The sequence below is a fragment of the Diadema antillarum genome, unplaced genomic scaffold (assembly GCF_040938485.1).
Source record: "Diadema antillarum isolate AM-2024a unplaced genomic scaffold, OU_Dant_1.0 seq00001016_RagTag, whole genome shotgun sequence".
Classification (NCBI taxonomy): Eukaryota; Metazoa; Echinodermata; class Echinoidea; order Diadematoida; family Diadematidae; genus Diadema; species Diadema antillarum.
This window is the reverse complement of record NW_027271851.1, coordinates 293,397-318,673: the sequence shown is the minus strand read 5'-3', so window position 1 is coordinate 318,673 and position 25,277 is coordinate 293,397. Positions and strand designations below refer to the sequence as shown.

The 25,277-nt window shown below is 40.0% G+C and overlaps 1 protein-coding gene across 1 annotated transcript; it reads right to left on the bottom strand.

Annotated features, from left to right (window-relative positions):
• Window positions 1–1,995: 1,995 nt before the first annotated feature.
• LOC139742715 (N-alpha-acetyltransferase 35, NatC auxiliary subunit-like) lies at window positions 1,996–24,307 on the bottom strand. Its single transcript, XM_071653241.1, has 16 exons — window positions 24,270–24,307; window positions 20,861–20,931; window positions 19,765–19,861; window positions 18,626–18,815; window positions 17,607–17,774; window positions 16,991–17,101; window positions 15,901–15,951; window positions 15,310–15,393; window positions 14,760–14,898; window positions 13,310–13,488; window positions 12,736–12,972; window positions 8,741–8,839; window positions 7,861–8,039; window positions 5,589–5,796; window positions 4,588–4,851; window positions 1,996–2,505 (listed from the first exon to the last, which is right to left on the bottom strand). Exons 1-16 carry the CDS (start codon window positions 24,305–24,307, stop codon window positions 2,365–2,367), a joined length of 2,256 nt encoding a protein of 751 aa, XP_071509342.1. The 3' UTR covers window positions 1,996–2,364.
• Window positions 24,308–25,277: the final 970 nt, after the last annotated feature.

The window sequence follows — 25,277 nt, the reverse complement described above, 5'->3', positions numbered from 1 at the left end:
GTCACAAATGTGTTGAATGTTCACCTTCCTTGACCTAGGTTTAATTGGATGAAAAGGAGAGCATGTATTTGGGGATATAAGGACTTTTATATTTGACTTTGACCCTTTCATAAGTTAATGCATTGAGTAATTTTCAAGGTATGGAGAAAAAGTGCAATTTCTGTATTGAAGAGTAAATTGTTACCATTTTCATCTGGCCTTTGACCCTAAAATTCATAAGAGAATCACTGTCAGGCAGAACATGCATAAATATGTACTAAGTTTCCAGATAACTTGAGCCACTTCTGAGATATGGAAGAAGAAGTACATTGTAAGTTCAGCACTTTCACTTGATCTTTGACCTTTTGACCTTTGACCTTTTTGGCAAAAAACAAAACAAAAACAAAAACATACTTCCCAGAGAATCTCTATTGGGTTAAACATGCATACACCAAGTTTTTAAAAAAAAAATCCTGCTGGCATTGCATAAATATGAGGGAAATAGTAAAATTTTGAAGTGTTGCCCTTGACCTTTGACCCCTGATCTTTGACCCCCATGAACCCCAAATTCCTTAGATAATCACTGCCAGTCAGTACATGCATTAATACTATGTTCCATGAAGATACCTTGAACAATTTCCAAAATACAGAGAAAAAAGTGAAATTCTAACATTTTTACTTGACCTTTTGACCTTTGACCTTTTACTTCATGACCCCAAACTTTCACCAGAGAATCTTAATTGAGTAATACATGTATACACTAAGTTTCAAGAAAATATCTTCAGGCATTGCATAGATATGGGGGAAATAGTGAAATTTTAAGCATTTGACCTTGACCTTTTGACCTTAGACCTTGAGTATGTGCACCCAAAAGTTGATAGGCACAACTTCACCCCCTAATACACATACATGCCAAGTTTCATTAGGATACCTCAAAAGGTTTTTTAGTTACGCAGTCCACAAAATTCATTACGGACGGACGGACGGACGGTAGGACGGACAAGCTGAAAACATAATGCCTCCGGCACCACTGCTTGGCAGAGGCATAAAAAAAGGCAAATAAATAAAAATGGACCGTACATTTTCAGGGGTATCTAGTTTTTTTTTTTTTTTTAAATTACTTGAGTGATGTACCAGAAATGACAGAGATGAGACATAAAAATATAGAAAATAATTGAATGTTCAGGGCAAGATAAATGTCAAATATACTTTCTTATAGAAAACATTTCTTTCTATATCCACCAGTACTAACTGACAGAATTGTGCATCACAATCTTAAAAATTAACACCCCCTGGCTAGCAAAACATCATTTTGAGATTGACTTTGGAAGTTGTTCGGGTACAGCCCAAGCTATGAATACATTTCAAATCAATTCAGATCTGTAGGATGTTGTGTTGAGGTTGTTTGGGTTTTTTTTTTCTGTGAAAATATTTGCATTCTATCGGTGGATGTGCGACACACTTGGAGATTCCCTTCGAATATGAAAGATATGAGCCCATTTTTTGGCTATAAGGCTCTAACAAGTGTAGTCAAATTTCCAATTCAGCTCAAACTTTCACATTGAAAAATTATTACACAGTGTAAATTAAAGGAGAACCCTTTCTTGAAGTGACTCTGAAAAGACAGAAAAAAAAAAATCCAACAGAATGTATACCATGTCGTCTGAAGTTTTGTAATTTAGTTCAGACGAGACTGACACATATGGAAATATCTCACCTGCTGTGTATGTATGAGCAGTGTTTCGCTCACCAAAGCAATAGGGCACAGGAGTTTGTAAAGCCTTGCCAGCAATTAAGAATGAAAAGCACAGTAAAACAGATGAAAATCTTTGCTGATTACTCTCAAGTGTCAGATGATGCAAATAAAATCACATATCATTGGACGGAACTCCCATTTTTGTTCCAATCGCATCGTCCGATACTGATTGACACCTGAAACAAAGCTGCCCTGAAAAGCCCACCATAGTGAGTGACCTGAAATCAGGTGTTTCATCGTATGACAACATAGCAGCCTTTGTTTGCATGCTGGAGGGGGAGAGCCTCTTGGGATATCCTGACTGCACTTGCCATATACTACTATTCACATTCACTCTTCTGTGTCAGGAAACATTTTAATGGTCCTGGCATTTGAGTCTTTCTCCTACTCCAATGCAATTCACTTAATGGTCCATATAAGCAAAGTGCACCACCCCAATCCAAAGTGCCTGTCAATGCGGCATATCGTCCATATCTCTCAAGATTTACCAGGTCATCCAATCTTCCGTTTGATGATGATGACGACTTGAAGCAATACCAACCCTGGTATCAATCTTCTCCTCAGGTAGTTTATGGAATATCCTCCAATTTATCTGCGTATTAGAGGAGCACTGAGCAGTCAGTCCCTCTTCAGACCAGCTTTATGATGGGGAAAGTCCGGTGGGTGCCAAAGTCGAATTCGGGCGGGGCCTGCGAGTCCCGCTTGTGGCCCCTGACAAGGAGGCGAAGGACAACCGTGTTGGTCTTGGCCACCCTGATCAGACTGACAATCTGCAGAAGAGAGATGAAATGGTCCATAGCAATGTCACTTGATATCATCATATCTCTATCATCTGAATCATCATCATTATCATTATCACTATTCACTCTTTCCTATCATTATCAACATCATCATCATCAGCAGCAGCAGCAGCAGCAGCATCATCTTATCATTACTATCTTCCTCATCAGCATCAGCTTCATCACCACTGTTATTACCTCCGCCAAGGGAGGAGGTCATGTTTTCAGTACTGTTGGTTTGTTCGTCCGTGTGCAAAATAACTCAAAAAGTTGTAAATGGATTTAGATGAAACTTGCAGGAAAGGTTGAGAATGACACAAGGAACAGATGATTAAATTTTGGTAGCGATTCGGAAATTTTTATGGATTTTATGAAGGATTTTCGATATTTTGGCAGATAGGTCAATGAACTTGGGAGGTCAAGCTGCGCATTTTTGAGGTTTTCATACGCGCACTAAAGTGTGTGCTCTAGTTTCTGCTAGAGTGAGGCGCGCTGCGCAGCTGAGGGTTGATGACGTAACAAAAGGCTTCTATATTGGAGAATCGGGCAAGTTTCAGCATGCATATGTACATGTATCATGGGTGGAAATCACTGATCTCTCTCATAAATGGAAGAACAAGATCATTGGTGAAAAGTATCGGCTTGGCAGAGGTCTGCGCTCTCAGAGTGCTCTAGTATACAAATGATGCACACGATAGAGTGCGTTAGTGAAGGCGTATAGTGCACTCGAGGGTATTTACAATTGTGAAACATGCACGAGGCGAAGCCGAGTGCATGTTGCACTACACTGTAAATACCCGAGAGTGAGCTACGCCTCCACTAACGCCACGAAATAATCCTGTGCATCATTTGTTTTATAAAATGGGTCGAAAATTCGAAAACTAACAGCATTTTTCAGCGTTTTTCACGTACCTTTGTGGGTCAAGACGTCCGAAGATGTTCGTCCCAAACATTTACGCACGTCGCACTCGGAAATCCCGCACATACAGTATAAGTATGATGGGGGGTTGGGTTTCCGGACACTTAAGTTCCCGCATGAAAACTTACTTATTTTACATAGAATATGCACCCTTTACCTTAAAGACTTGATATAGACTCCTCATATAGGCCTACTAGACAACATACTCTGAAAACGGCGTGAGAATTAACCTGCTAAATCGTTGGATTTGCCCTTCAAAGTGACTCCATGTACGCGTCCGGTCCCACAACGCTTGGTCTACTGTACTGTACAAAGTGTACGTAAGTATAGTATACGTACGCCACACATGTTATGCACAAGGGAAGAAAGGCCGGCCGGCCGGCAGCCCGAACTAGAAGTTGTTTACAGGATTGACAGCGCGTATGCATGCAATTCAAAGGAGCCGCCGCGCGCACAGACGATCGGCAATAGGATTTAACACGCAGTGCAATGGGACTAGAATAAAGGAAGCACATGTGACTCATTTCAGCGCTTCCTATTGGCTACATTCTTGAACCCATTTTATAATTACTATTATTATCATTATCATCATCATCGTTGTCATCGTTATTATCATCAGCAGCAGCATTTGTCTTGTCATCATGAGCATCATCATTCTCATCACAATCATTATCAAGTATGAAGCAGAATGTCTAACAAAGCTAACAGTATCACAGGGACAAAACAAAATCAAAGAGGGAAGGAGAGGTGGCAACAAAGAGAAAGGGGGGAGGGGAATGATTTCCTGTTGCCCATTGGCATGTGTCATGAGCACAAATGGCAAGTCCTGCTGTATGAAATATTTTGATTACAGCTGTTAATGGAAATCCACAGCAAGTCTTCTATGTGTGCCACATTTTGAGCAGCTCAAAAGCAAGCTGCAGGTAATTGTAGTTGGCTTTTTGTTAATTTTGCCATTACATTTTCAAATTCACAGCCAATTATGACTGTTGGTCCTGCTTCACCTGTGGAGCAAGGTATGGCACAAAGCTTTTATTCAAATACAACATGTGGTCTTCACAGCTTCAATTTCACAGATGTATTGATATAGCCTGCTATTAAAAGAGGGCTACTATTACAACTGTACATGTATGTCACAACCAGGTTGTTCTTACCTCAGGGCCCTGGTTTGAAACCTTGTCAAAGAGTTCGGCAGCATGGGCAAAGAGCTCCGAGGAAGTGCCATAGAGGGCCACCGGGCTGGGCACATTGTCCCCCTTCCTGGGGTTGGTAATCTCACAGAACTGGTCGTATTGCACGAGGGGTGGAGTCAAGATGTTGGTGAACGCTCCAAAGCGGTGCTCAAAGCGCACCCGCTCGTTGTCGAACTCCGAGTTGGGCTGCTGAATCTTGCCGTCTAGTCTGAAACCAACGACTGCCTGTATTTTGGTAGGTTGTGAGAACGAGGAAACATGTGTAAAGTTTGGGGTGCACGGTCAAAGTGACAGAGACAGTTACCACAGGCAATGTGGTTCGTAGCATGAGACAGTCTGTTGTTCTCATGGCATGCAACTAAACTTACCCATCTGATTCAACTTTTCTTCTAAGGAGACCAACACAAGAGACACAGGTACATGAGAGATGACATGTTAGGTCCATGACAGGTAGGGGACAAGGCATTTTTTTTCTGCGGGGGGGGGGGGGGGGGGGGGGCACCTGAAGTCATGAAGTTAGCAGTGGATATAGGATATACAATACCAACAACAAAATATGTTTTTATTTGTTATCACCACATTACAGTTGTATATACATAGCTAGCTGCTGTATAAATCAGAAGCTGCCTATGTACATTTGGAATACACGTTGAAAGAAAAAGGAGGCAAAATGAGGACAATTTGCACCAACAGTACTGGACAGAAACAACCGCTGGTAACATCTTGAATCTTCTCTTTAACATTACAGTCAACGTGATTTGCAGTAAATTTCTGTCTTCCATTATCACATGTGCATGCAGTGCTCACAAGTCATAGGGAAGCACACATTCCCTCGGAAGTATTGCAAATGAACAGTTCATTTACTTTACAGTCAGGACGATTGTAAAGCAATAACTCCTATTATGGATCAAGTACACACATGGAGGTTTGAAACCCCCATGGGAACGGCCGAGAAGACATACCTTGTAGTAGCCTGAGCATAGGGCCTGAAGCGCCTTGCTCAGGGCCAGCTCGCGCTCCAGCGGCCGCGACCTCTTGCGCTTGCCCTTCTTCTTGTTGCTGCGACCTTTGCCCGGGGCCTCGGCGTACTGGGATTCGTGGTCCCCCAGCATGCTGTCTGCTTGGCTGAGGGTCGAGATGAACCAGGCGTACAGGAAGTCGGAGAGGTACCTGGGATACAATCACAGTAGCAATTTAGACACAATAATGATGTTATTTTCTGCAGCAATATCTGGAAAACGTGGTACAATTCACCATTTCACTCCAAGGAAAATCTAGGGATAGATTTGGAGAAATATCAGGTTTACGTATAGTCTATGAATGTCTGATACGCTGGCTTAGAATGCTAGTAAGATTTCACAAAGGGCTTAAATAAATGTAAAAAATTGTACTGTACCTCATGAAACACTAACAATGAAGGGAAAAACATAAAACTTTGGTTTTTCAGACATGACTGGTTTTAATTGCAGGCTATGACAATGTGTATAAAAATCCTACGGATTAAATTGCCTTAGCAATAATATGTTGTTTTTAAACTTTCCTTCAAATTCTAAATCAGTGAACAGTTCACCACTTCAAACTACTATTAACAGCCTTACTATATTCACCTGATAACAGGGATCTGTGTAAGTGTGAACACCACTTCATTTCAATGAAATTCTCATATGATAAATACTTCATACATGATTTTCACTTTTACCCACTTTATGTGGTCACATCCAATTCACCACATCTTCAAGTTATCAGTACAGCCCATATTTCATTGTTTGCAAATTCACAGGCACACCAAAGTGATAGGCCCTATGTATTCTCACCTCTCAGAGGGAATCTTTTCAGATATTTCTTAACAGGTCAGCATTTTCCTCCAGTGATAAAGTCCCTCAAAATACAGGAAGCATCATCTATGACTAGAAAACCCTTGCTGTGCGTGTTTGCTATAATTAAATTGGTGCTGATGTCTGGAAACTAACTGTCAATGAATAGAGATTATTCAATCCCTCTAATTACCTCCATCAAGGGAGGAGGTTATGTTTTCATTACCGTTGGTTTGTTCGTTCGTTCGTTCGTTCGTTCATTCGTTCGTTTGTTTGTCCGTGTTCAAAATAACTCAAAAGGTAGTGAACAGATTTGGATGAAACTTGCAGGAAAGGTTTAGAATGATACAAGTAACAAACGATTAACTTTTGGTAGTGATCCGAGAACTTTTGGGGAATTAATGAAGGATTTTTGATATTTTGGCAGGTAGGGTCAATGAACTTGGGAGTTCAGGCTGCGCATATTTGAGGTTTGCATGCGCGCACTAAAGTGCATGCTCTAGTTTCTGCTAGGGCTAGGCGCGCTGTGCTGCTGAGGGTTTATGACATAACAAAGGCTTCTATATTGGGAAATCGGGAGACTTTCAGCACACTATTATAAACACTTTCAGCTTGAAGTAAGTACGTATGGGTGGAAATCACTGATATCTCTATGGAAGAACAAGATCAGTGATGGAAATGAGCTCTGCGCTCTCAGAGTGCTTCTCTAGTTCCTATTGTGTCACAATGGCCTTCCTGTTGGACTGAGGTATGTTGCTATGACTGAATGAGTGGGCTTGGCAACTCTTACAAGGTCAAGTTTCGATAGATTACTAAAATGCTAATTAAAAAGTCCAGCCTAGATTCCTGGGCACATATAGGGTCGACTTAAAGAAATATAGTTTCCTAACCCTCTTTAATTTAGTTTGGATCCTTGTTCAATGCTACTCATAAATGAGGATGTTAACCCGTTGAACACGAGTCCTAAGAATACTCGGGCAGGTGTCTATGGGAAATGCGTGTTGTAGCAAAATCAGTCTGTCCTCAACGGGTTAAAGGTACTGTTTACCAGTGGGAGCAGTGACTTAAAAGATGTTTGAGATGTCACATTTGATACATACTCCTGTATGTGTAAGTAGTTGTATCACACAACATCCTACCACGTAAAAGTTTTGCAATGAAGCCTGAAATATCAGGAGATATCACTATTTTTCTCAATAAACCACAACCGTAGACAGTTTAGTCTAGAAACATATTTTTTTATAACTATTGTCCACATTTTGTATATCTAACAATACTTTAGATTAATTATACTAACTAAAAAATTTACATTGGTTATTTTTGTCCCTGACTCCATTTTAGAACTATTTTGAAGCACTAAAGCTGGGTTTTTGTTTCATCTGCAAATGGTAAATTATGCCTTTAAGGACGCACGCCTCACCAAAAGATGTAGTGGTATTCGTGGATGGCGTAAAGCTCCAGCTCAAAGCCCGACAGGACGTACTGGATCATAGTGCGCAGCGTGTGGTACATCACCCAGCAGCTGAAGGATGCCTCGTACGTCTTCTTGATCTCTGCCTTGGACATCAGGGTGTGCAGGTTGGCGTCCACTTTCTCTGCCTGCATCGGTCCAGCAGAAGAGGGGACATTCAACATGGAAAATTACAAGTACACAGGTGAGCAAAGCTCGAAGATACGAATAAGAATTTGAGAATAAAACACATGACTCAAACAATATAAATACGCACACACTCAAATGCAAATCCACAAATATATTCATACATCATTCACACAAACATACAGACATACTCACGCACAGAATTGTACATGTAAATCATTTGTTAATATTCTTGACAAAACATAAATTCATATGTTCATATAATCATAGATACACACAGTTGATACACACATACATACATACATACATGCATGCACGCATGCATACATAAATACATACACATGGACACATATGCAAACATACAAGCAGACATACACAGACATACATACATATTACATACTGTATGAATTGTACATGTAAATCGTATTCAAACACTGCTGGCATATATTGTACTATAAGTACAGTGTATTTATGGCAGCCCATATTCTCCACCCTACACAGAATGATTATCACATAAAACCTGCTAATTTTCCAGGATATGGTGTGGTAAGGTGTGGTCAAAACAAGAATGGCAGAAGTAGAAATAGAGAGTATATTTTAAAAATACCACTATCACACCATACGGATATAATAATTTCATTGAGATCAGTGGGATGTAAGCTGGCACAAAAAGGAAAAAAAGAAAGAAATACATATATCTGACCTGGTCTTGAAGGGCAGCCAGTTCCTCCAGGAGTTGTCCAAATTTGTCCCTCTGTCGGGCCCGGTTGTGACCATGGATCTGGACCAAGGAACACATGGGCTGCAAAAGGGGAGGGGGGCAAATACAAGGTCACTTTCAGGTTACAATTAAACATGACAAGATGGGATGCTGTGTAGACAGCTACTCTCATAGTAAAATGTGCCAAGACTGGGATATCTACATCATTATACAGAAATCCTAATGAGGGTCAGAAATGTACAAGTTGTAGCATCATTCAAAACTAGAACTATCACTCATTGTGATTAATATACCCCCACCCACAACTGAGGGAATTAGCTCAACCAGGACTAATTTCTTTTTTACTTTTTAATGGCAAAAAATGCTACCATGGCAATGCACTGTTCAAAAGTGAATAAATGTATTGCTTACTGTTAGTCATATGTCCCACATCTCAAGTCAAGTGCTCAAAAACTGAGTGAGCAAGATAAATAAACTGACAATTTGTATGGTTTCATTAAAACTTGTGTGTTATCATGGCAACACAATGTCGGACATTAAGAAAAAATTAAGTTTGCACAATAGCCGTTACATGTGCCAAATTTCAAGCCAAATGATAAAAGGCTGAGGGGCTTAGTTGAATTCACAATATTAGTGTATCATTTTCATTCAAAATATACTGTTACCATGGCAACACATTTTCAACACTGACAAAAGATTTTTTGCACATCTACGTAATGTAGAGGTAACATATGCCAAATTTGAAGCCAAAATGCTCTAACACAGAGAGAGTTAGGAGAATCAAAATGCTTGTATGATTTTCATTCAAAATGCACTGTTACCACGGCAACACATTGTTCAACAATGATGAAATATGAAGTTTGCATATCTCTGTACTATAGTGGTTGCATGTGCCAAATTTCAAGCCAAATGCTCAAAGACTGAGGGAGTTACCTGAATCCACAATATTTTTGTATGATTCTCATTCAAAATATGCTGTTACCATGGAAACGCATTGATCAACATTAACAAATGGTTAAGTTTGCACATCTACGTACTATAGTGGTCACATGTGCCAAATTTTAAGCTAAATGCTCAAAGACTGAGGTAGTTACCTGAATCCACAATATTTTTGTATGCATTTTAGTGAAAAGATGCTGTTACCATGGCAACGCATTGTTCACCACTGACGAAAGATTAAGTTTGCACATCTTTATGCTATAGCGGTCACATGTGCCAAATTTCAAGCCAAATGCTCTAAGACTGAGGGAGTTAACTGAATCTACAATATTTTTGCGTGATTTTCATTCAAAATATGCTGTTACCATGGCAACACACAGATCCACAATGACGAAAGATTACTTATGCACATCTACGTACTATAGTGGTCACATGTGCCAAATTTCAAGCTAAATGCTCAAAGACTGAGGTAGTTACCTGAATCCACAATATTTTTGTATGCATTTTAGTGAAAAGATGCTGTTACCATGGCAACGCATTGTTCACCATTGACGAAAGATCAAGTTTACACATCTATACACTACAGTGGTCACATGTGCCAAATTTCAAGCCAAATGATTAAAGACGGAGGGAGTTAATTGAATAAACAATATTTTTGTATGATTTTCATTCAAAATATGCCGTTACCATGGCAACACACTGATCACCACCGATGAAAGATTAAGTTTACACATCTACGTACCACAGTGGTTATGTGTGCCAAATTTCAAGCTAAATGCTCACAGACTAAGGGAGTTAGCCGAATCCACAATATTTCTGTATGCTTTTCGGTAAAAAACAAACTGTTACCATGGCAACGCATTGTTCATCACTGACGAAAGATTAAGTTTACACATCCATATACTATAGTGGTCACATGTGCCAAATTTCAAGCCAAATGCTCAAAGACTGAGGGAGTTATCTGAATCCGCAATATTTTCGTTTGATTTTCATTCAAACTATGCTGTTACCATAGCGACGCATTGATCAACAATGGCGAAAGAGTAAGTACGCACATCTACGTACCATAGTGGTCACATGTGCCAATTTTCGAGCCATATGCTTACAAACTGAAGGAGTGAGATTAATCCACACATTTCTGTATGATTGGTTAAAAAAAAACTGCCGTTGCCATGGTAACAGATTTTTTAACGCACACACCAAAGATGTTTTGGCACAACTACACATTACATTGATCACATATTCCAAATTCAAACTGAATTGTTACAAAACTGAGAGAGTAGTACGATCCACAACATTTTGTAAGATTTTTATGAAAATCTGCCGTTGCCATGGCAACACAGTATGAAATACTAATGAAAAAGGTGTCTTGCACATCGGCCTGTGGTAACAGTCACACATGCCAAGGTTAATTGCTCAAAAAATGAGAAAGTTGTTCGATCCACAAGATTTTAGGAAAATTTGCCGTTGCCATGGCAACGCATTATGCGATATTAACGAAAAAGGTGTCTTGCACATCTACCTTTGATAGCGGTCACACATGCCAAATTTGGGGTCAATTGCCCAAAAAATGAGAGAGGAGTTCGATCCACAACATTTTGCAAGATTTTTTTAAAATTTGCCGTTGCCATGGCAACTCATTGTACAATACTAACGAAAAAGGTGTCTTGCACATCTTCCTTTGATAGCGGTCACACATGCTAAATTTGGGGTAAATTGGTCAGAAAATGAGAGAGTAGTTCGATCCACAAGTTTTTATGAAAATATGCCATTGCCATGGCAACGTATTACGCGATACTAACGAAAAAGGTGTCTTGCACATCTACCTTTGATAGTGGTCACACATGCCAAATTTGGGGTCAATTGCTCCAAAAATGAGAGAGGAGTTCGATCCACAAGATTTTGCAACGGACCGACCGCCCGACCGCCCGACCGACCGACCGACCGGCCACCCGACCTCAGAATGATTCCTATATACCCCCCTACACACTATGTGTGGGTGGGGGTATAATAATGGATGTCAAAGATCAAGTGTCTGTGTGTACTGTAGGGTGCATGTGTGTCTCTGTATGTGTGATCATGTTGGCATTTTGTGTACAGTACAGTTTAAATAGTGTATTGTGTATTATATATTGTGTATTGTGTATTGTGTATTGTGTATTGTGTTTTGTGTATCAATTCCGTGCTTTGCATCATTGCATACGTGTATTGTGTATTGTGTATCATGTATTGTGTATTGTGTACTGTGTATGGGGTACTGTTTGTGTCTTGTCTGTATCCTGGCATACTATCATGCTGTAGGGGCTTGTATATATCCTGTAAAAGAATGTTGCTCCACACTGAGAGTTGATAAATATACACAAAGAATCGTTTGCACAGTTAAGCCTACCATGAACTTTGGCTTCGCTTCCTGTAACAATGAGTCATTCCAGTGATCTAACACTTTGCCAAGTTTGTAATGGGCTCCACTCAATACCAAGGGATGCAAACATTGGACATATTTACTTCTGACTAAGTTCCGAGAACATTGCAAGCATATCCTAACACTCTTGCAATGCAGAGGTACGAACAATTGGTGAACTGCATCTCTGCAATAATTTGTTGATAAATCCCGAATGGGAAATGACAGATAATCGTCTGCAGAAGGCGACTTGCTACACCCACCCTCAGGCATCCCAACAGTGTTGGACCTACCCTGACGGCATGCAGACCCATTACAATAAATAATTATGATAATGATGATGACGATGATGATGACGATGATGACAATGATGACGATGATGACGATGATGACGATGATGACAATGATGACGATGATGACGATGATGACGAAGAAGATGATGATGATGATGATGATGAAGATGATGATGATGATGATGATGATGATGATGATGATGATGACGATAACTATAACAATAATACATATTCATACATTGCATTTCAGATTTGACAGAACTCTCAATGCACTTTATACCAAGATAATACTTTATTCTCCACATAAGACCCAACCTCAAGCATCCCAACGGTGTCGGACCTACCCTGACGGCATGGAGAAGCAGGGAGTCTGCCAGCTCCTTGGCCTGGGCGTTGTTGTAGATGGGCGAGCGCTGGGCTAGCACAGGGGGGCAGACGAAGCCCCTCATGGCGTCTCTCAGCGCCTCCTGCACCAACTCGACCCCAAACACCTTCTTGTTGTTGTACGGCAGAAAGGTCTGCTGCAGGACGGAGCGGGACAGAACGCAGGGGCAGTGCTTGCTGAACTCGGCAAAAAAATCCTGATGCATGAAGGAGAAACAGAATGCGATAAAGAGGGATAATGCAGCTCATAGAATATATCTTCATGGGTATAGATGTATTTGGTTACTCCTGGTAAGCTATGCAGTTGTACAACAAGTTATTGTGAAATATATCAATGTGGCTGACATATTTTGGTATCAATATCAATCTTCTGCTTTCTCCTATACACTTACAGGACCTTCATAAGATTACCACACTGACAGAAAGCAAAATTGCCAGAGAAATATTACTGTTAATTTTTACAGGAATTGAAACTCAGAGTTCTCTTTCCTTGTGGATTTACCATTGTCTTGAGGTATCAAAATTCAGTCTTACCACAATGGAATGAAAGGAGGTCACGCTGGTGACCTCGCAGACCGTTCTTAGTCTGGAAACTAGCCCTTCAAAGTAGGTTATTGCATCTTGCCGGCTGATGATCTTAGCATAGCGAGGGAAGGTTGGAGGTAGCAGACGCTGGTTGACCAGGGGCTCAAAGCCCATCATATTTGGGTAGTCTGAAAAAAAGGAAGGAAAGAATGACCACTGGGTGCTGTCCATTTAGTTCAAAGGCTTTGCAGGCACATGCAAGAGTGAAACAGAGGCAGGTTACCTGTAATTATCATCACAAAAAAATGACTGAAATTTACAGAGGATGTTGGGCAGCTCCAGATTTCTCCCAGTTTTTAAGACAATTACCAGCAAATGGTGCCAAAGAGAACACAAAGAGCTTAACCCATTGAGGACGAGTCCCGATTATACTCAGGCAGGTGTCTATGGGAAACGCGTGGTGTAGCAAAATCACACCGTCCTCAACAGGTTAAACTCATCTCCAATGGGATGCCAGCCTTACACAGAGTACCTCTGGATGGCTTCAGGTTTCGAGTCTTGATTAGTACCTCCACAAGAATTTTGGGTGATGTTTCTCTAATGGGTTTTCAATTTGACATGTTATATCTCAAATTTTTTTCAATTTCAATTCTTTTTCATGTCATTATTGTGCACTAAAAAGCATCAGTCAATGTCTATTATTATCGTGATTTCAGTATTATCATTTGATTCATCATTACAGTCATTATTCCAATCCATCTTTTTACTTTCACCACAGTTACAACTTGGCGATATCATTCCTCATCATCACTACTAGTTTTGTCTTTTATCATGTCATCACTATTTCAGCACCATCTTCATCATCATTATACACATCATCCTTATTACCATCACCATCAATATCACCATCAATACCATCCTTATCATCCCCATCATCAGCATCACCAGCATCATCATCACTATCACCGTCACCATAATCCTCATAATCATCATCATCATTATCATCCTTATCATAATCATTATCAATATCAACATTATCATCATCATAACCCTCATCATCACCATCATCTGACCCTCGGATAGGACATTAAATGGAGGTCCCGTGTGTGTGTTAGCCACCACACACGCACATAAAAAGATCCCACTTCACTCATTCATCGCAAAGAGTCACTGTCACCATAATCCTCATAATCATCATTATCATTATCACTATCATAATCATTATCAATATCATTATCAATACCATTGTCATTATCACTATCATAATCATTATCAATATCATTATCAATACCATTGTCATTATCATCATCATCATCATCATCATCATTATCACTACCACCATCATCATCACCATCATGATCATCATCATCGTCATCATCGTCATCATCATCATCATCATCATCATCATCACCATCACCATCACCACCACCATCATCATCATCACATGCTTGGAGCAGACCTGGTGTGGCAGGTAGCTTCTCGCTGGTCTCTAACTCTGTTTCCAGGGGATTTCCCAGCTCCACGGTCTTCTCTATGACGGGCAGGAGGTCCTGGGCCAAGAGTAAGAGCTTCCTGGCCTCCTCAATGCTCTGTTTGACCTGGGAAGTCACAAGGATGCAGAAAATCAGGGCATCCACACAGGATTCCTTTGATGTTGCCATTCATAGAATTAATTTTCACCACACACATTCAACCAACAAGTGCATGGCTGTGCAATTCTTGATGCAGCAAATGTTACATTCACTGATTTCAGGGCAACACAACTTGTTCCTGGGCAGCATATTAAAGTTAAGGTTGAAGGGCATCTTCCCTATAACACTTTGAATGATCCCCGACGTGCTAAATTGCATAATCACGAAGCATACCTATTCAGTACATTATTTATGAAGTTACATCATTTATGACAGTGCGACCTTTCAAAATGAAATGCCTTGTTACCTGCTTGCCTTGTTATCATTACAACTGACAACAGCCAAGTCCACGCAAAGATATCTTGCACAAGGTCTTACCTCTCTCTTGTTGAATGCCAACAGTGCAGAGTAAAACATCCTGCAGAATTTGATTCTGGAGACAACACCTACACATTGTTCATGCTGCAAAGACAAAATGTTTAATATGATTATGACTCATTCTTGCACTGTTCATTGTCAAAGATACTGATACACAGCATTTGACCATGACCATTTTGAAGTGCGCCCCCTCCTCTATTTTATATGCCTCTTTCCTCAAAGTTAGGGAATACTCTGATAAATAGAAAATTTATGATTTTTTGTTAAATGCTTACATATTTTACAATTTGTTATACAGGATAAATTTCAATAATATTAGTTATACAAATGGAAGCAAAACTTTTTTCTTCCTATTTTTGAGAGACGTTATTGTTTTTATGGTACTGAATCAAGCTGTACAAATACACTTTGTAAGGAGCAACCTCAGATACAGTCATCAAATTCAAAACAGAAGAACAAAATTCTTCCAATTTACTATACCTCTCAATTTACATTGGAATAAAGTGCACCAAGCGACAGTCTTTGTAAGAACACTGCATTCATGATGAGCAGATAGAACAGATAGTCAAAAGCAATAGAATTAAGACTAACCTCCAGTTCTGTGGCAGTATCTCTGTCTTCACCCTGCCTTGCTCTTGTACTCTACGAAATAATGAAGATTCATGATCATTTGACAGGAAACATTATCAGGTACTTAATTTCAGAGAACTTTCGTCAGTCTAAGACATCTGGGGATTTAAATCACTATGAGACAAAAGCAACTACGTAAAACTGTTGCTAGCTGTTGCTGGAGCAATTCTGAAGCACTGTCCTAGAGCACCTTAAACTTATAGGCCTGTCTCCTTGGAAGTTGGAACTGCTTCCAAAGCACTCCTCCTTCCCGTATGAAATGGGTGACAGAACAGTCAAAGAAGTGTGTAGAAGTATATCATAGCCCTTTACAGTATTATTGATACACAGTGCAGCAGGAGCTATTAGTCTTGGGCTAAAAACTGAGTATAAATCAGGGCTGCCAACATTTACACATCAAAATCAGGGCGGTTCCAAACGGCTACTGCAAAACACAATTTTTTTCTCAGCATGAAATTTTCGTGAATTGGAGACGACGGCCTTTTCCGCGGCATGAAATTTAAGATAGTTGCCTCTAACATTCAATGTGTATAGTGTAGACAAGAACTTTCATGTGCATTTTGATTTTGCGAATCTTGGCTCTCTCAAAATTTGCAAAACTAAAATGCACGCGAACATCCCTCATTTTACAGTATCAATGAATTTCTTACATGTCTTTGCTACATGCCTCTCAGCACGCAATTGTAATAACTCAAATCAGGGGGGCTTTCTTATTGTCTAGACATGACCAAATATTTGATATATCTGATTCACTGAGCCTCCCGCAAAATCAAGGAGACTTGGCAAATCTGATACTTTGATATATTGTGACATCATTGCATTCTTTGTGTACCATTATCTAGCTGTCAACTCATTCAGCACATGGTGAGCGTGGAAATAGGGTCAGTGGCCATGAATCTACACACATCTTCAACTTGGGCAGTACAGTCCCAGCTCAGGCTATACAATATGTTGTTCCCTCTAGGACCATGAAATATCATGTGATTATCTCCTCTGCAGTAGCATGTGACATTCTGAATGTCCACACGGGCAGCAGGTGGCCGATTCTTACTCGAACTTTCCTGTTGTACTCCTCCTCGACTTCTTTCAGCATTCCCACCACTCTCAGCTCTGTCACATTGTGGGCGAGCTTGAAGCCATATGTCATTGACTGGAAGTCCTCCTGCACAGGTGTTAAACAGATAACAACTCTGTGAAAAGTCAAACTTCAACACCTTTGGCAAGATGTGCAAAGTGTATGAAAATAAGCCTGATGAGACTGTTTCATAATACCATTTCTCTGTCATTTTGAACAGCTGGTAAGCATAATTCTGAATCAATGCAAACAACTAGTGTCAATTACCTGATCATTTAAGACTTGTGTTACAGTTAAGGGCATTACAAAATCAAAAATATGAAGAAAAAAAAAATCATCCACTTGCCAAATGGGAGTTAGGGCACAGGACAAACACTCAATAGCAGACACGTACACAATCATTTTTCTGGCCCAAAAGCGAGTTTTAGTTGCACCGGTCAGGTGAGAAGAACAAGGAGAAATCTGCTCACTCTATTTTGTCTCACTCTTCTCCAGTGCTCACCATACAGCAGTAGAATATATTTACATCAACTCCCCTGATTCTGTGTTTTTTCCCTTCCAAATTGACTTCAAATTTGCCAAATTGACTGACCTCTTCAAAGACTCCCGCCCTCATGACCTTGTCCTTGATGCACTCAACAAGCTTCAAGGTGACCAGAGAGAAGGCCCTCAGACACCTGTCGTCGATCAGCTCAGGGTTGTGGGTGTAGAGGTTGGTGAACACGGTCTGCGCCAGCGAGTGTCCCTCCAACCACGTTGCCTGGGCAACAACAGCCACGGTGTTGTTTGAAAGTTTGCACGGTGATGCAAATGAGAAAGAGAGGTTTGCGGTAACACCACATAGTGTTACCACAAATCCTCTCTTCTTTAACAGCAAAGGTGTTTACCCAACAGAAACGCATAACACAAACAGAGGCACAGAAACATTACCCCATTGCCTCCCTATTCACTTGTTTATTTTCTATTTCTTTGTCAATCTTTTTACTTAGGGTTGAGATGTACTTTGTAATCTTGTTGCTCCTCTTCAATGTGCTCACATAGAAGAGTGCTTCAAAGCAAAATTCCTAAATGTCTTGTAAACATTTATTCCTCAATTATGGTTATCGTACTGATCTAAGCGAATACAACATCAAAGCAAAGCGAACAGAAGACTTCCAAAAAAGGTATCAGTTTCTCAGCACACAAAACAAAGACACTAGAGGTATGCAGTATAAGGGACAAGTTCTTGGCTTATATGCCATGTCTATTTATCCCCCTTCCAAGAATGGCCTTAGTGTGTCCTGTATTCCACTGGCACTTTAGAGATTGTTATTTGTAATTTCAAACTCATCAGAAATAAACTCAAGTGATGAAGCACGAGACAGTGAAATTTTGTATTACATTGTAATTTCCTTTCTCCCCCTTCTCATACTTAATCTTCTACATTCAATTAGTCATACCTTCTGGTGAGGTTCACAAATGTTTTACATGGAAAAATCAGAAAACCTGACCTTTGCAATGATATCTCACGGGAGATCCACCTACGTATGATAAAATAGGTATATTATGCCCACTTAGTTTATTTGTAAGTGTGCATGTTCCAGTGGAGGGGATGTAAGAAATCACTCTTACCATGCATGCAAATGTCGTGTCCATTATTCCGATGAGTTCGCCGTTGGTGAGGTCACTGACCTTCGTTCTCCCAGCATCCACAGACTGCTGCAGGTTGAGGACCTTGCGCCCGGCCTGGTTGCACATCATGCCCGCATCCATCTTCGGATCCATCATCTCAATGGCCGACATGGCCTCAAAGAGACCAAAGCTTTGGTGGCAAACAACCATAGAAAATGGCACCAGTTTAAAACGTAACTCATCTGCTATTTTTCTCTCTGATTTGACCAAACTTCCAGCTCTTCTTCCTTCTTCCTTGCATTGTTATTTCTCTTGCATCCTCTCTTTAAATATTTTTTTCTTTCTCCATACTGTGCACATATTCACAACACTTTTCAGAAGACTTGTAATTTCCAAAAGCCAAATCTGATGATAAAAATCTGTGTTTGCCTTTCCTTTTCAGATTCCTCATGAAAGGCATATCAGGCCAGCTCTTTCATTACATCAGTAAGTCTTTAAAAATGACAGGCTTTGACTTGACCCACAATGCAATGATATATTTCTGTTTTTACAAGTTAGTCATCTTTTCATCTTTTGATATCAAATATTAAAGGGTGAGTACAGTTCTGGTTGAGGTGAGGATTTAGCTTTTAACGTTTTGCTTGATGAAAATCGGTTTTGAGATGGCTGAGATATCCCAAAACAAGGCGAAACAAAGAGATCCTAATAAAAGGCGTGGCCTGTCGCCTTTTATTATTATCATTTTTTTGTGTGTGTGTGCATATCTCAGCCATTTGAAAACCAATTTTCATCAAATAAACATTGAATCCTTCTTAAAATTACATGCTCTTTCCTATTTCATAAGAGATTTCTCATTATCTCACTTATCAATGTTATAAACCTGAATCCCCACCTTAACCAGTACTGTACAGTCTCTTTAATGTAAAAGTGAGCATTTATTAATGTGAAGGTAAAATAGGCGAGATATACACATGAAGGCGTATCCTCTTTCTTGAATAATGAACATCTCAAAAATAAAATTTGATGGATGTTGAGAGGGTTTGCAAACAGAGAGCATCTATTTAAAACACAGCACTGCTCTGAGTTGAAAAACAAACAAACAAACAAACAAACGACAAACAATGCAGAACAAAACCTACATGGAGTCATGGAGAAGCTCCCCAAGCTTGAGGTATGAAGATGCCTCATTGAACTCTTCAGTGATATTCTTCCAATTCCTGGGAACATCTTGTCTACCTGAAAGAAGCAAGACAGAGTAAAGGGATGAGACATGAGAAGCAACGGAAAAGAGAAACAAAGAAAGAAATAATAATATTTTCTAACTGAAGTTTCTCCTAAACACTAAATTGTATTAAAATATTGCCAATTCATCTGTCATTATTTTTCTATTGGTGCTTTTTGTCATTGCTGTTTTATTTGTCTGTTTGGTGAATTCCACACAATAATTCTATGGATAAGGATACTACATTGTATAATCGTTGTGGGGGGGGATGATAAATCAGAATTCATTTCCCACTTTCATTTCTAATGCTCTTTCACCTTTTGAGGAATGCACTGTTTAGGGGGAAAAAAGCAAATAAGACACAAAAGCAAGGAATCACAGGAAAAAAAGACTCAAATTCACTTTAAACATTTCATCATATTCAGGGACAACTTCTATAAAAAAAAAAAATGTGTAAAATACCAGTACAGAATTCTCCTTCAATCTTTCAAGTAAGATTTGAGGCAAAAGTCAACTATGTGAACCATGCTGCGAATTTCTCCTCTCTGTACATCAACTACAAGTTGAGGTTCCTTTTTGCTCTTTTTTTTTATTACTATTTCTTCAAATTAAAAGTAGGAGCCTTAGCCTTCATAGACTAAGTTTCACTGTAGAACATCTCTGAAAGTGGAAGGTACTGTAGGACCTACTGCAAATAAACTGGTAATGGAAATACCACTCCAATTGTATACCAGTATCACTGTCAGCATTTTATGACTGTGCCTGATAGCCAGCAAGTTCGTGCAGTTTTGTTGCATTGCTAGAAGTCAAAACTATCAAGAAAACCTCAAGGCATTTAAATCATTAGCAGTTGAAAAAAAAAGAGCTCAAGCATATTTTGATGTATCATTTCACTTGGCAAATCAGATATCCTTTAAATGATTTCCATTTCTCACTATTTAACTGTTTTGCTGGGAGTGAAATACAACCAAATCCTCTCATTTAGATTAAAGATCAATTCAATAAACACATACTAGGCAAATGATGAGTGAAAGCACAGCCATCATGTTCATCAAAGGGGTCAGCTGGTAAAGGCCTTTCTGAACTGGAATGACAAAAGCATATAAATACAAATCATCTTACAGACATTAAAAGTGTGATTTCATCCAACATTCAATTTGACTTTGATAATTAGAAAAACATTATGAACTGAGTGAAAAGTAGAAGTTTTTTTTCAGAATCTCAAATTAAATCTGAATGAAATTTGAAACTTTCATATGTTTTCACCATGTAGCGATATTGGTGGCAGCCACATTATTGGAAAGTGAAAAAGACAATGATGTCATAACTTCATAACTCTGCAAAAGGCATGTACACTTAAAACATGTATCTAAATCATGTTTTGGAATGATAATTACACAAGTTGTATGATTTCTAGTATTAATATTTCCCCTTAATAAGTTATTGTTAGAAGTACATTTAGGTTTTGGAAGTCTTCAGTAATAAGATCAATGCAAAAAGTACATTTTACTCTAACTATACACAGCCCAGTCGCTGTAAGTAGCGACAGGGCTGTACAGTCATGACCCACAACCACGAAGAGAGTTCAGCGATCGCATGCAATCGCTTTGAATTTTAATACTTTAGATAATTTTTTTGTCACCTCAAACTCATCTGATGCAAATCTTCAATAATGAGACTTCATATCTATGCTATCAATATTGAAATGCACATTTTTCAACTTACCGAAAATGATGATTATATACGGCACTTGCGAACAGTACATCTGTTCACTTGACTTGAATGCACTTTTAAAGGTCACACTGTCGACCGTGCATGCTGCTACCAAAGAGTGCACGCACGCAATAGATCGCTGCAATTCGAGCCAAGCAAAAGCACGCATAATTTGCTGAGTAGTCAACTTGCCATTTTGAATTCTGCAACGATGGACCCCAACTGTCGGGGACTCCTGCGCTGTTCTACTGCGCTAGAAAGTGCCATTTTTTGTTCAATGGACTTAATGTGGGCTCTCTATGGACTTATGAACCTTCTGTACTACGAGCATGGGCTTAACGTGAGTAACGTATACATTTTTCTATAAGAAACATATAAATTTTCATTACTCTTTGTAGTTGTGTTGTGCAACTTGTGGTTCCCCACTTTGAAGGTGCGTGCCTGGACTGTCAGATGCTGTATTCGCACAGCGTACTAATGCACTTGTCAATGTAATGACGCACCCCACTACCCCCGGACATGGGTGCGTCATGGTCATTTTTTGACTGACCACACTGGGTTTTTGACAGACACCACAGTCACTTTTTTGACTGACAAAACACTGCAAGTGACGAACACCACAGTCACTTTTTTGACGGACAACAAGTTGAAAGTGACGCACACCTCGGTCACTTTTTTGACGGACATCCTCGGTACATTTGACGCACCCCCGAAAATACTGAAACGATTTTTGCATACGTTTTATTCAAGCAATTTCATTTTCTTTTGGTTCGTAAACATGATTTGTAAAAGTTTCGGCAAGTTTCCCTTACCCTGGCCCTGTAAGCACCGTGCCGTCATTCACCGTACATCACGCTGCTGCAGCTATGATATTCCGTATGTATTCTGTGCATGCAATCCATGTATGACAATCACATGTGTGCAGATGCGCTGTATGTGCGCGGCCATTGCTAGTCCGGTGGATGCATACTGCAGAGCAGGTACACACCACGCACGCCACGCGCCACGGCATTCCCGCGAGTAACTTTACACGGCCCAGTCGCTGTTGTACGTAGAGATTCGCACAGCGTACTCTAATCAGCGTCGCGCGTCTGGTCGGCATCCCGCGAGCAGAAAATGACATGCGGCAGGCAGTTTCTTCTGCTGCCGCTTCTTTTACTGTCAAAAATTCGCCTTTGTCACCACAGAACATTATTTAGACGCACATTGTATTGGAATATAAACGAACTTTCTTCGATAGCAATGTGTGTTGGTGTTGCATCGCAATATGCAATAGGCACTACCTATACTAAGTGTTCGACAGTAACTTAGTAAGGTTGAAATTGTTAACTGGTTACATCGCTGAACAGTCCCTGGTTTGAGATTGAGTATTCATGATTTCATGGGTTTGTTGGAGGGAAAATGTGAGGAGAAAGGGTGGCTTTTAAATTATTTGTTGCCAGATTCTGGCAAGGATTTTTCCCTCTTCATTATTCCAAAACGCTTCCCGACTTTGAATTTCACTTGCCGCGGGAAAGCGCTCACTGTAATTTTCACTCGCGATACGTGTATCCGGTAGTAGCGTGCAAAAATGTGTGCAATTTTCCATAGCCAAGTGACGTACCATGACGCACCCCTCGGTTCAGAATAATGCGTGTTATTTTCCATAGCCAAGTGACGTACCATGACGCACCCCTCGGTCAAAAATGTGACCGACAATGATGGGATTTTGACACACCCCTCGGTCAAAAATTTGACGGACAAAGCTGGTAAAATGACGAACACCTGGGTCACAAATTTGACGGACCAAACGAGGAAATGACGCACCCATGTCCGGGGGTAGTGGGGTGAGTCATTACATTGACAAGTGCATAACAGCATCTGGTCGGGCTAATTTTACTCTTTCTTTAACTTATATCATATAAAGAAAGGACAGTATTAAAAAAGATTCACAACACAGGTCTGACTTGTGTAATTACATTTGCATGTTGCTGCAACTAATAAATCTATCACTGACAATTCATAACAACACATGAACCTTCAAATCAAAGTTCAAAATTCCATCACGCATCACTTCCCATATTGGATAGAAATAGAATCTAGGTCTGATCTTGATGAATCCTCTGCCATTGTGGTCCTCTCTGATTTTACTCTAATCTGATTTTGTGACACTACATGTCGGCGTGAAAAAAAAAAAGAAAAGAAAAGATGATACTATAAAATGAATGATTCACTAGTCACACTGCTACAGTGCTAGTGAAGATCAGAGTGAGGCAAATTACGCTGATTCAAACGTTCACTGCTCATCATCCAAATCATGGCCAAGCCCAAGCCGACAAGGCCACTGATTTGATGAATGGACTAGAACTGTTGTTGTTATTTTGATTTTAGGCGCGTGTCATATATTGTTGCTGTTGGTTTTAATAACTCAGAATTGAGTATTTACGCCAGTTTATGGCATACTCGACTCCTAGCCTCGGCTTCTTCGTCGTGTCATATCTGAACAAGATTACTTCTCTGGATAAAGTTACATGTAAATAAACGCATGGGACTACACGTTTTCGGAGGCCGTCGAATCGGCATCGCGTTGTAAACTTCTATTAGCACTAAGTATGCAGTCAATATGACTCTTAATACCCAGAAAGAAGTGGAGCACATAATTGGATAAAGAATTCGGCTTCAGCCGTTTATAAAACTGGAACATTAAGAGATTAATAAGGTGATTCTTACCCAGATTCGGTAACTTGTATCCCAGTCTGGCTGCTCATATTGGCCATATTCATCTGGAAATAGCTAGCTAGCAGCCAGTTAGACTTGCGCTAGCGGAACCGAGAGGGCGTCTTTTCGTTTAAAGATCAGTAGGCCCTAGATTTTACAAGACTGCATTACAGTATTTTCCAGGGAGTCTCCGTCGCCTTCCTGCTACAGTAATATTTACGCCCGGCTCCCACTCAGGCGGTCAACTGCATGCACATAACATTTATTATCTAGAAAAGCTACATTTTTGTGTTTGCTCCAGATTCTCAGAGATATGCCCCTTTAGGGATGGCTATGGGTCAGGATTGTGACCCTCCTATCACGGGATTTTGGAAGGGTAGCAATGTAAATGACCCCCTTTCACAGGTTTTGGGATGTGAAGATAGCAATCAAATACAGTACATTAATGCCCCCTAAAATGAAGGAAGAGTGTCCACAATGTCAGCCCTTCACATATATATATAATGGACGGCCACAGTGTCTGGATCCGTATCATACCAGAGAAGATGTACTTCACTGGAAAAAGAAGGCCAGTTCGGCGTGTTTTGCAGCTGAACACATCAATCCATAATAATTCACATTCGGGAGAATCGGGGCAAACACAAACTCTAGCCGCACTATACCCCGGAATTTTTCGGGGGTTGAAACTAACCCTGTTCGGGACCCTATTTCACTGTTGGAGAAAGATTTGAAGATCACCCCTGATTTAAAATATTTCGATGAAAATGCTGTAAGACTTCCTATTTTAACAATTTTCAGGATTTTTTTTCCCCCTGGAGTGAGTCCCGACCCTTTCCCGAAATATTGGGAAGTGACATGTGGGGGGGGGGGGGGGATGTATTTACAGGGTAGGGGCCTCATACTAATAGAAGGCCCTATCATTGATCTTGACAGGAGGTCTCCCAAAGGAACGGTTTATGATTGTAGGCCCTACTTTCATTGAATGTCGGCCTACATGTATTGTACATCAAAATATCAAAG

Bases quoted from the DNA above. Each gene is read 5' to 3' on its own strand.
- LOC139742715 (XM_071653241.1), bottom strand. From the start codon at position 24,307: ATGAGCAGCCAGACTGGGATACAAGTTACCGAATCTGG. The intron at 13,489-14,759 runs GTCTGCTCCAAG...CCTTTTTTTCAG, and splicing joins GAAGCTACCTGCCACACCAG to ACTACCCAAATATGATGGGC. The intron at 5,797-7,860 runs GTGAGGCGTGCG...ATTGTATCCCAG, and splicing joins GAATACCACTACATCTTTTG to GTACCTCTCCGACTTCCTGT.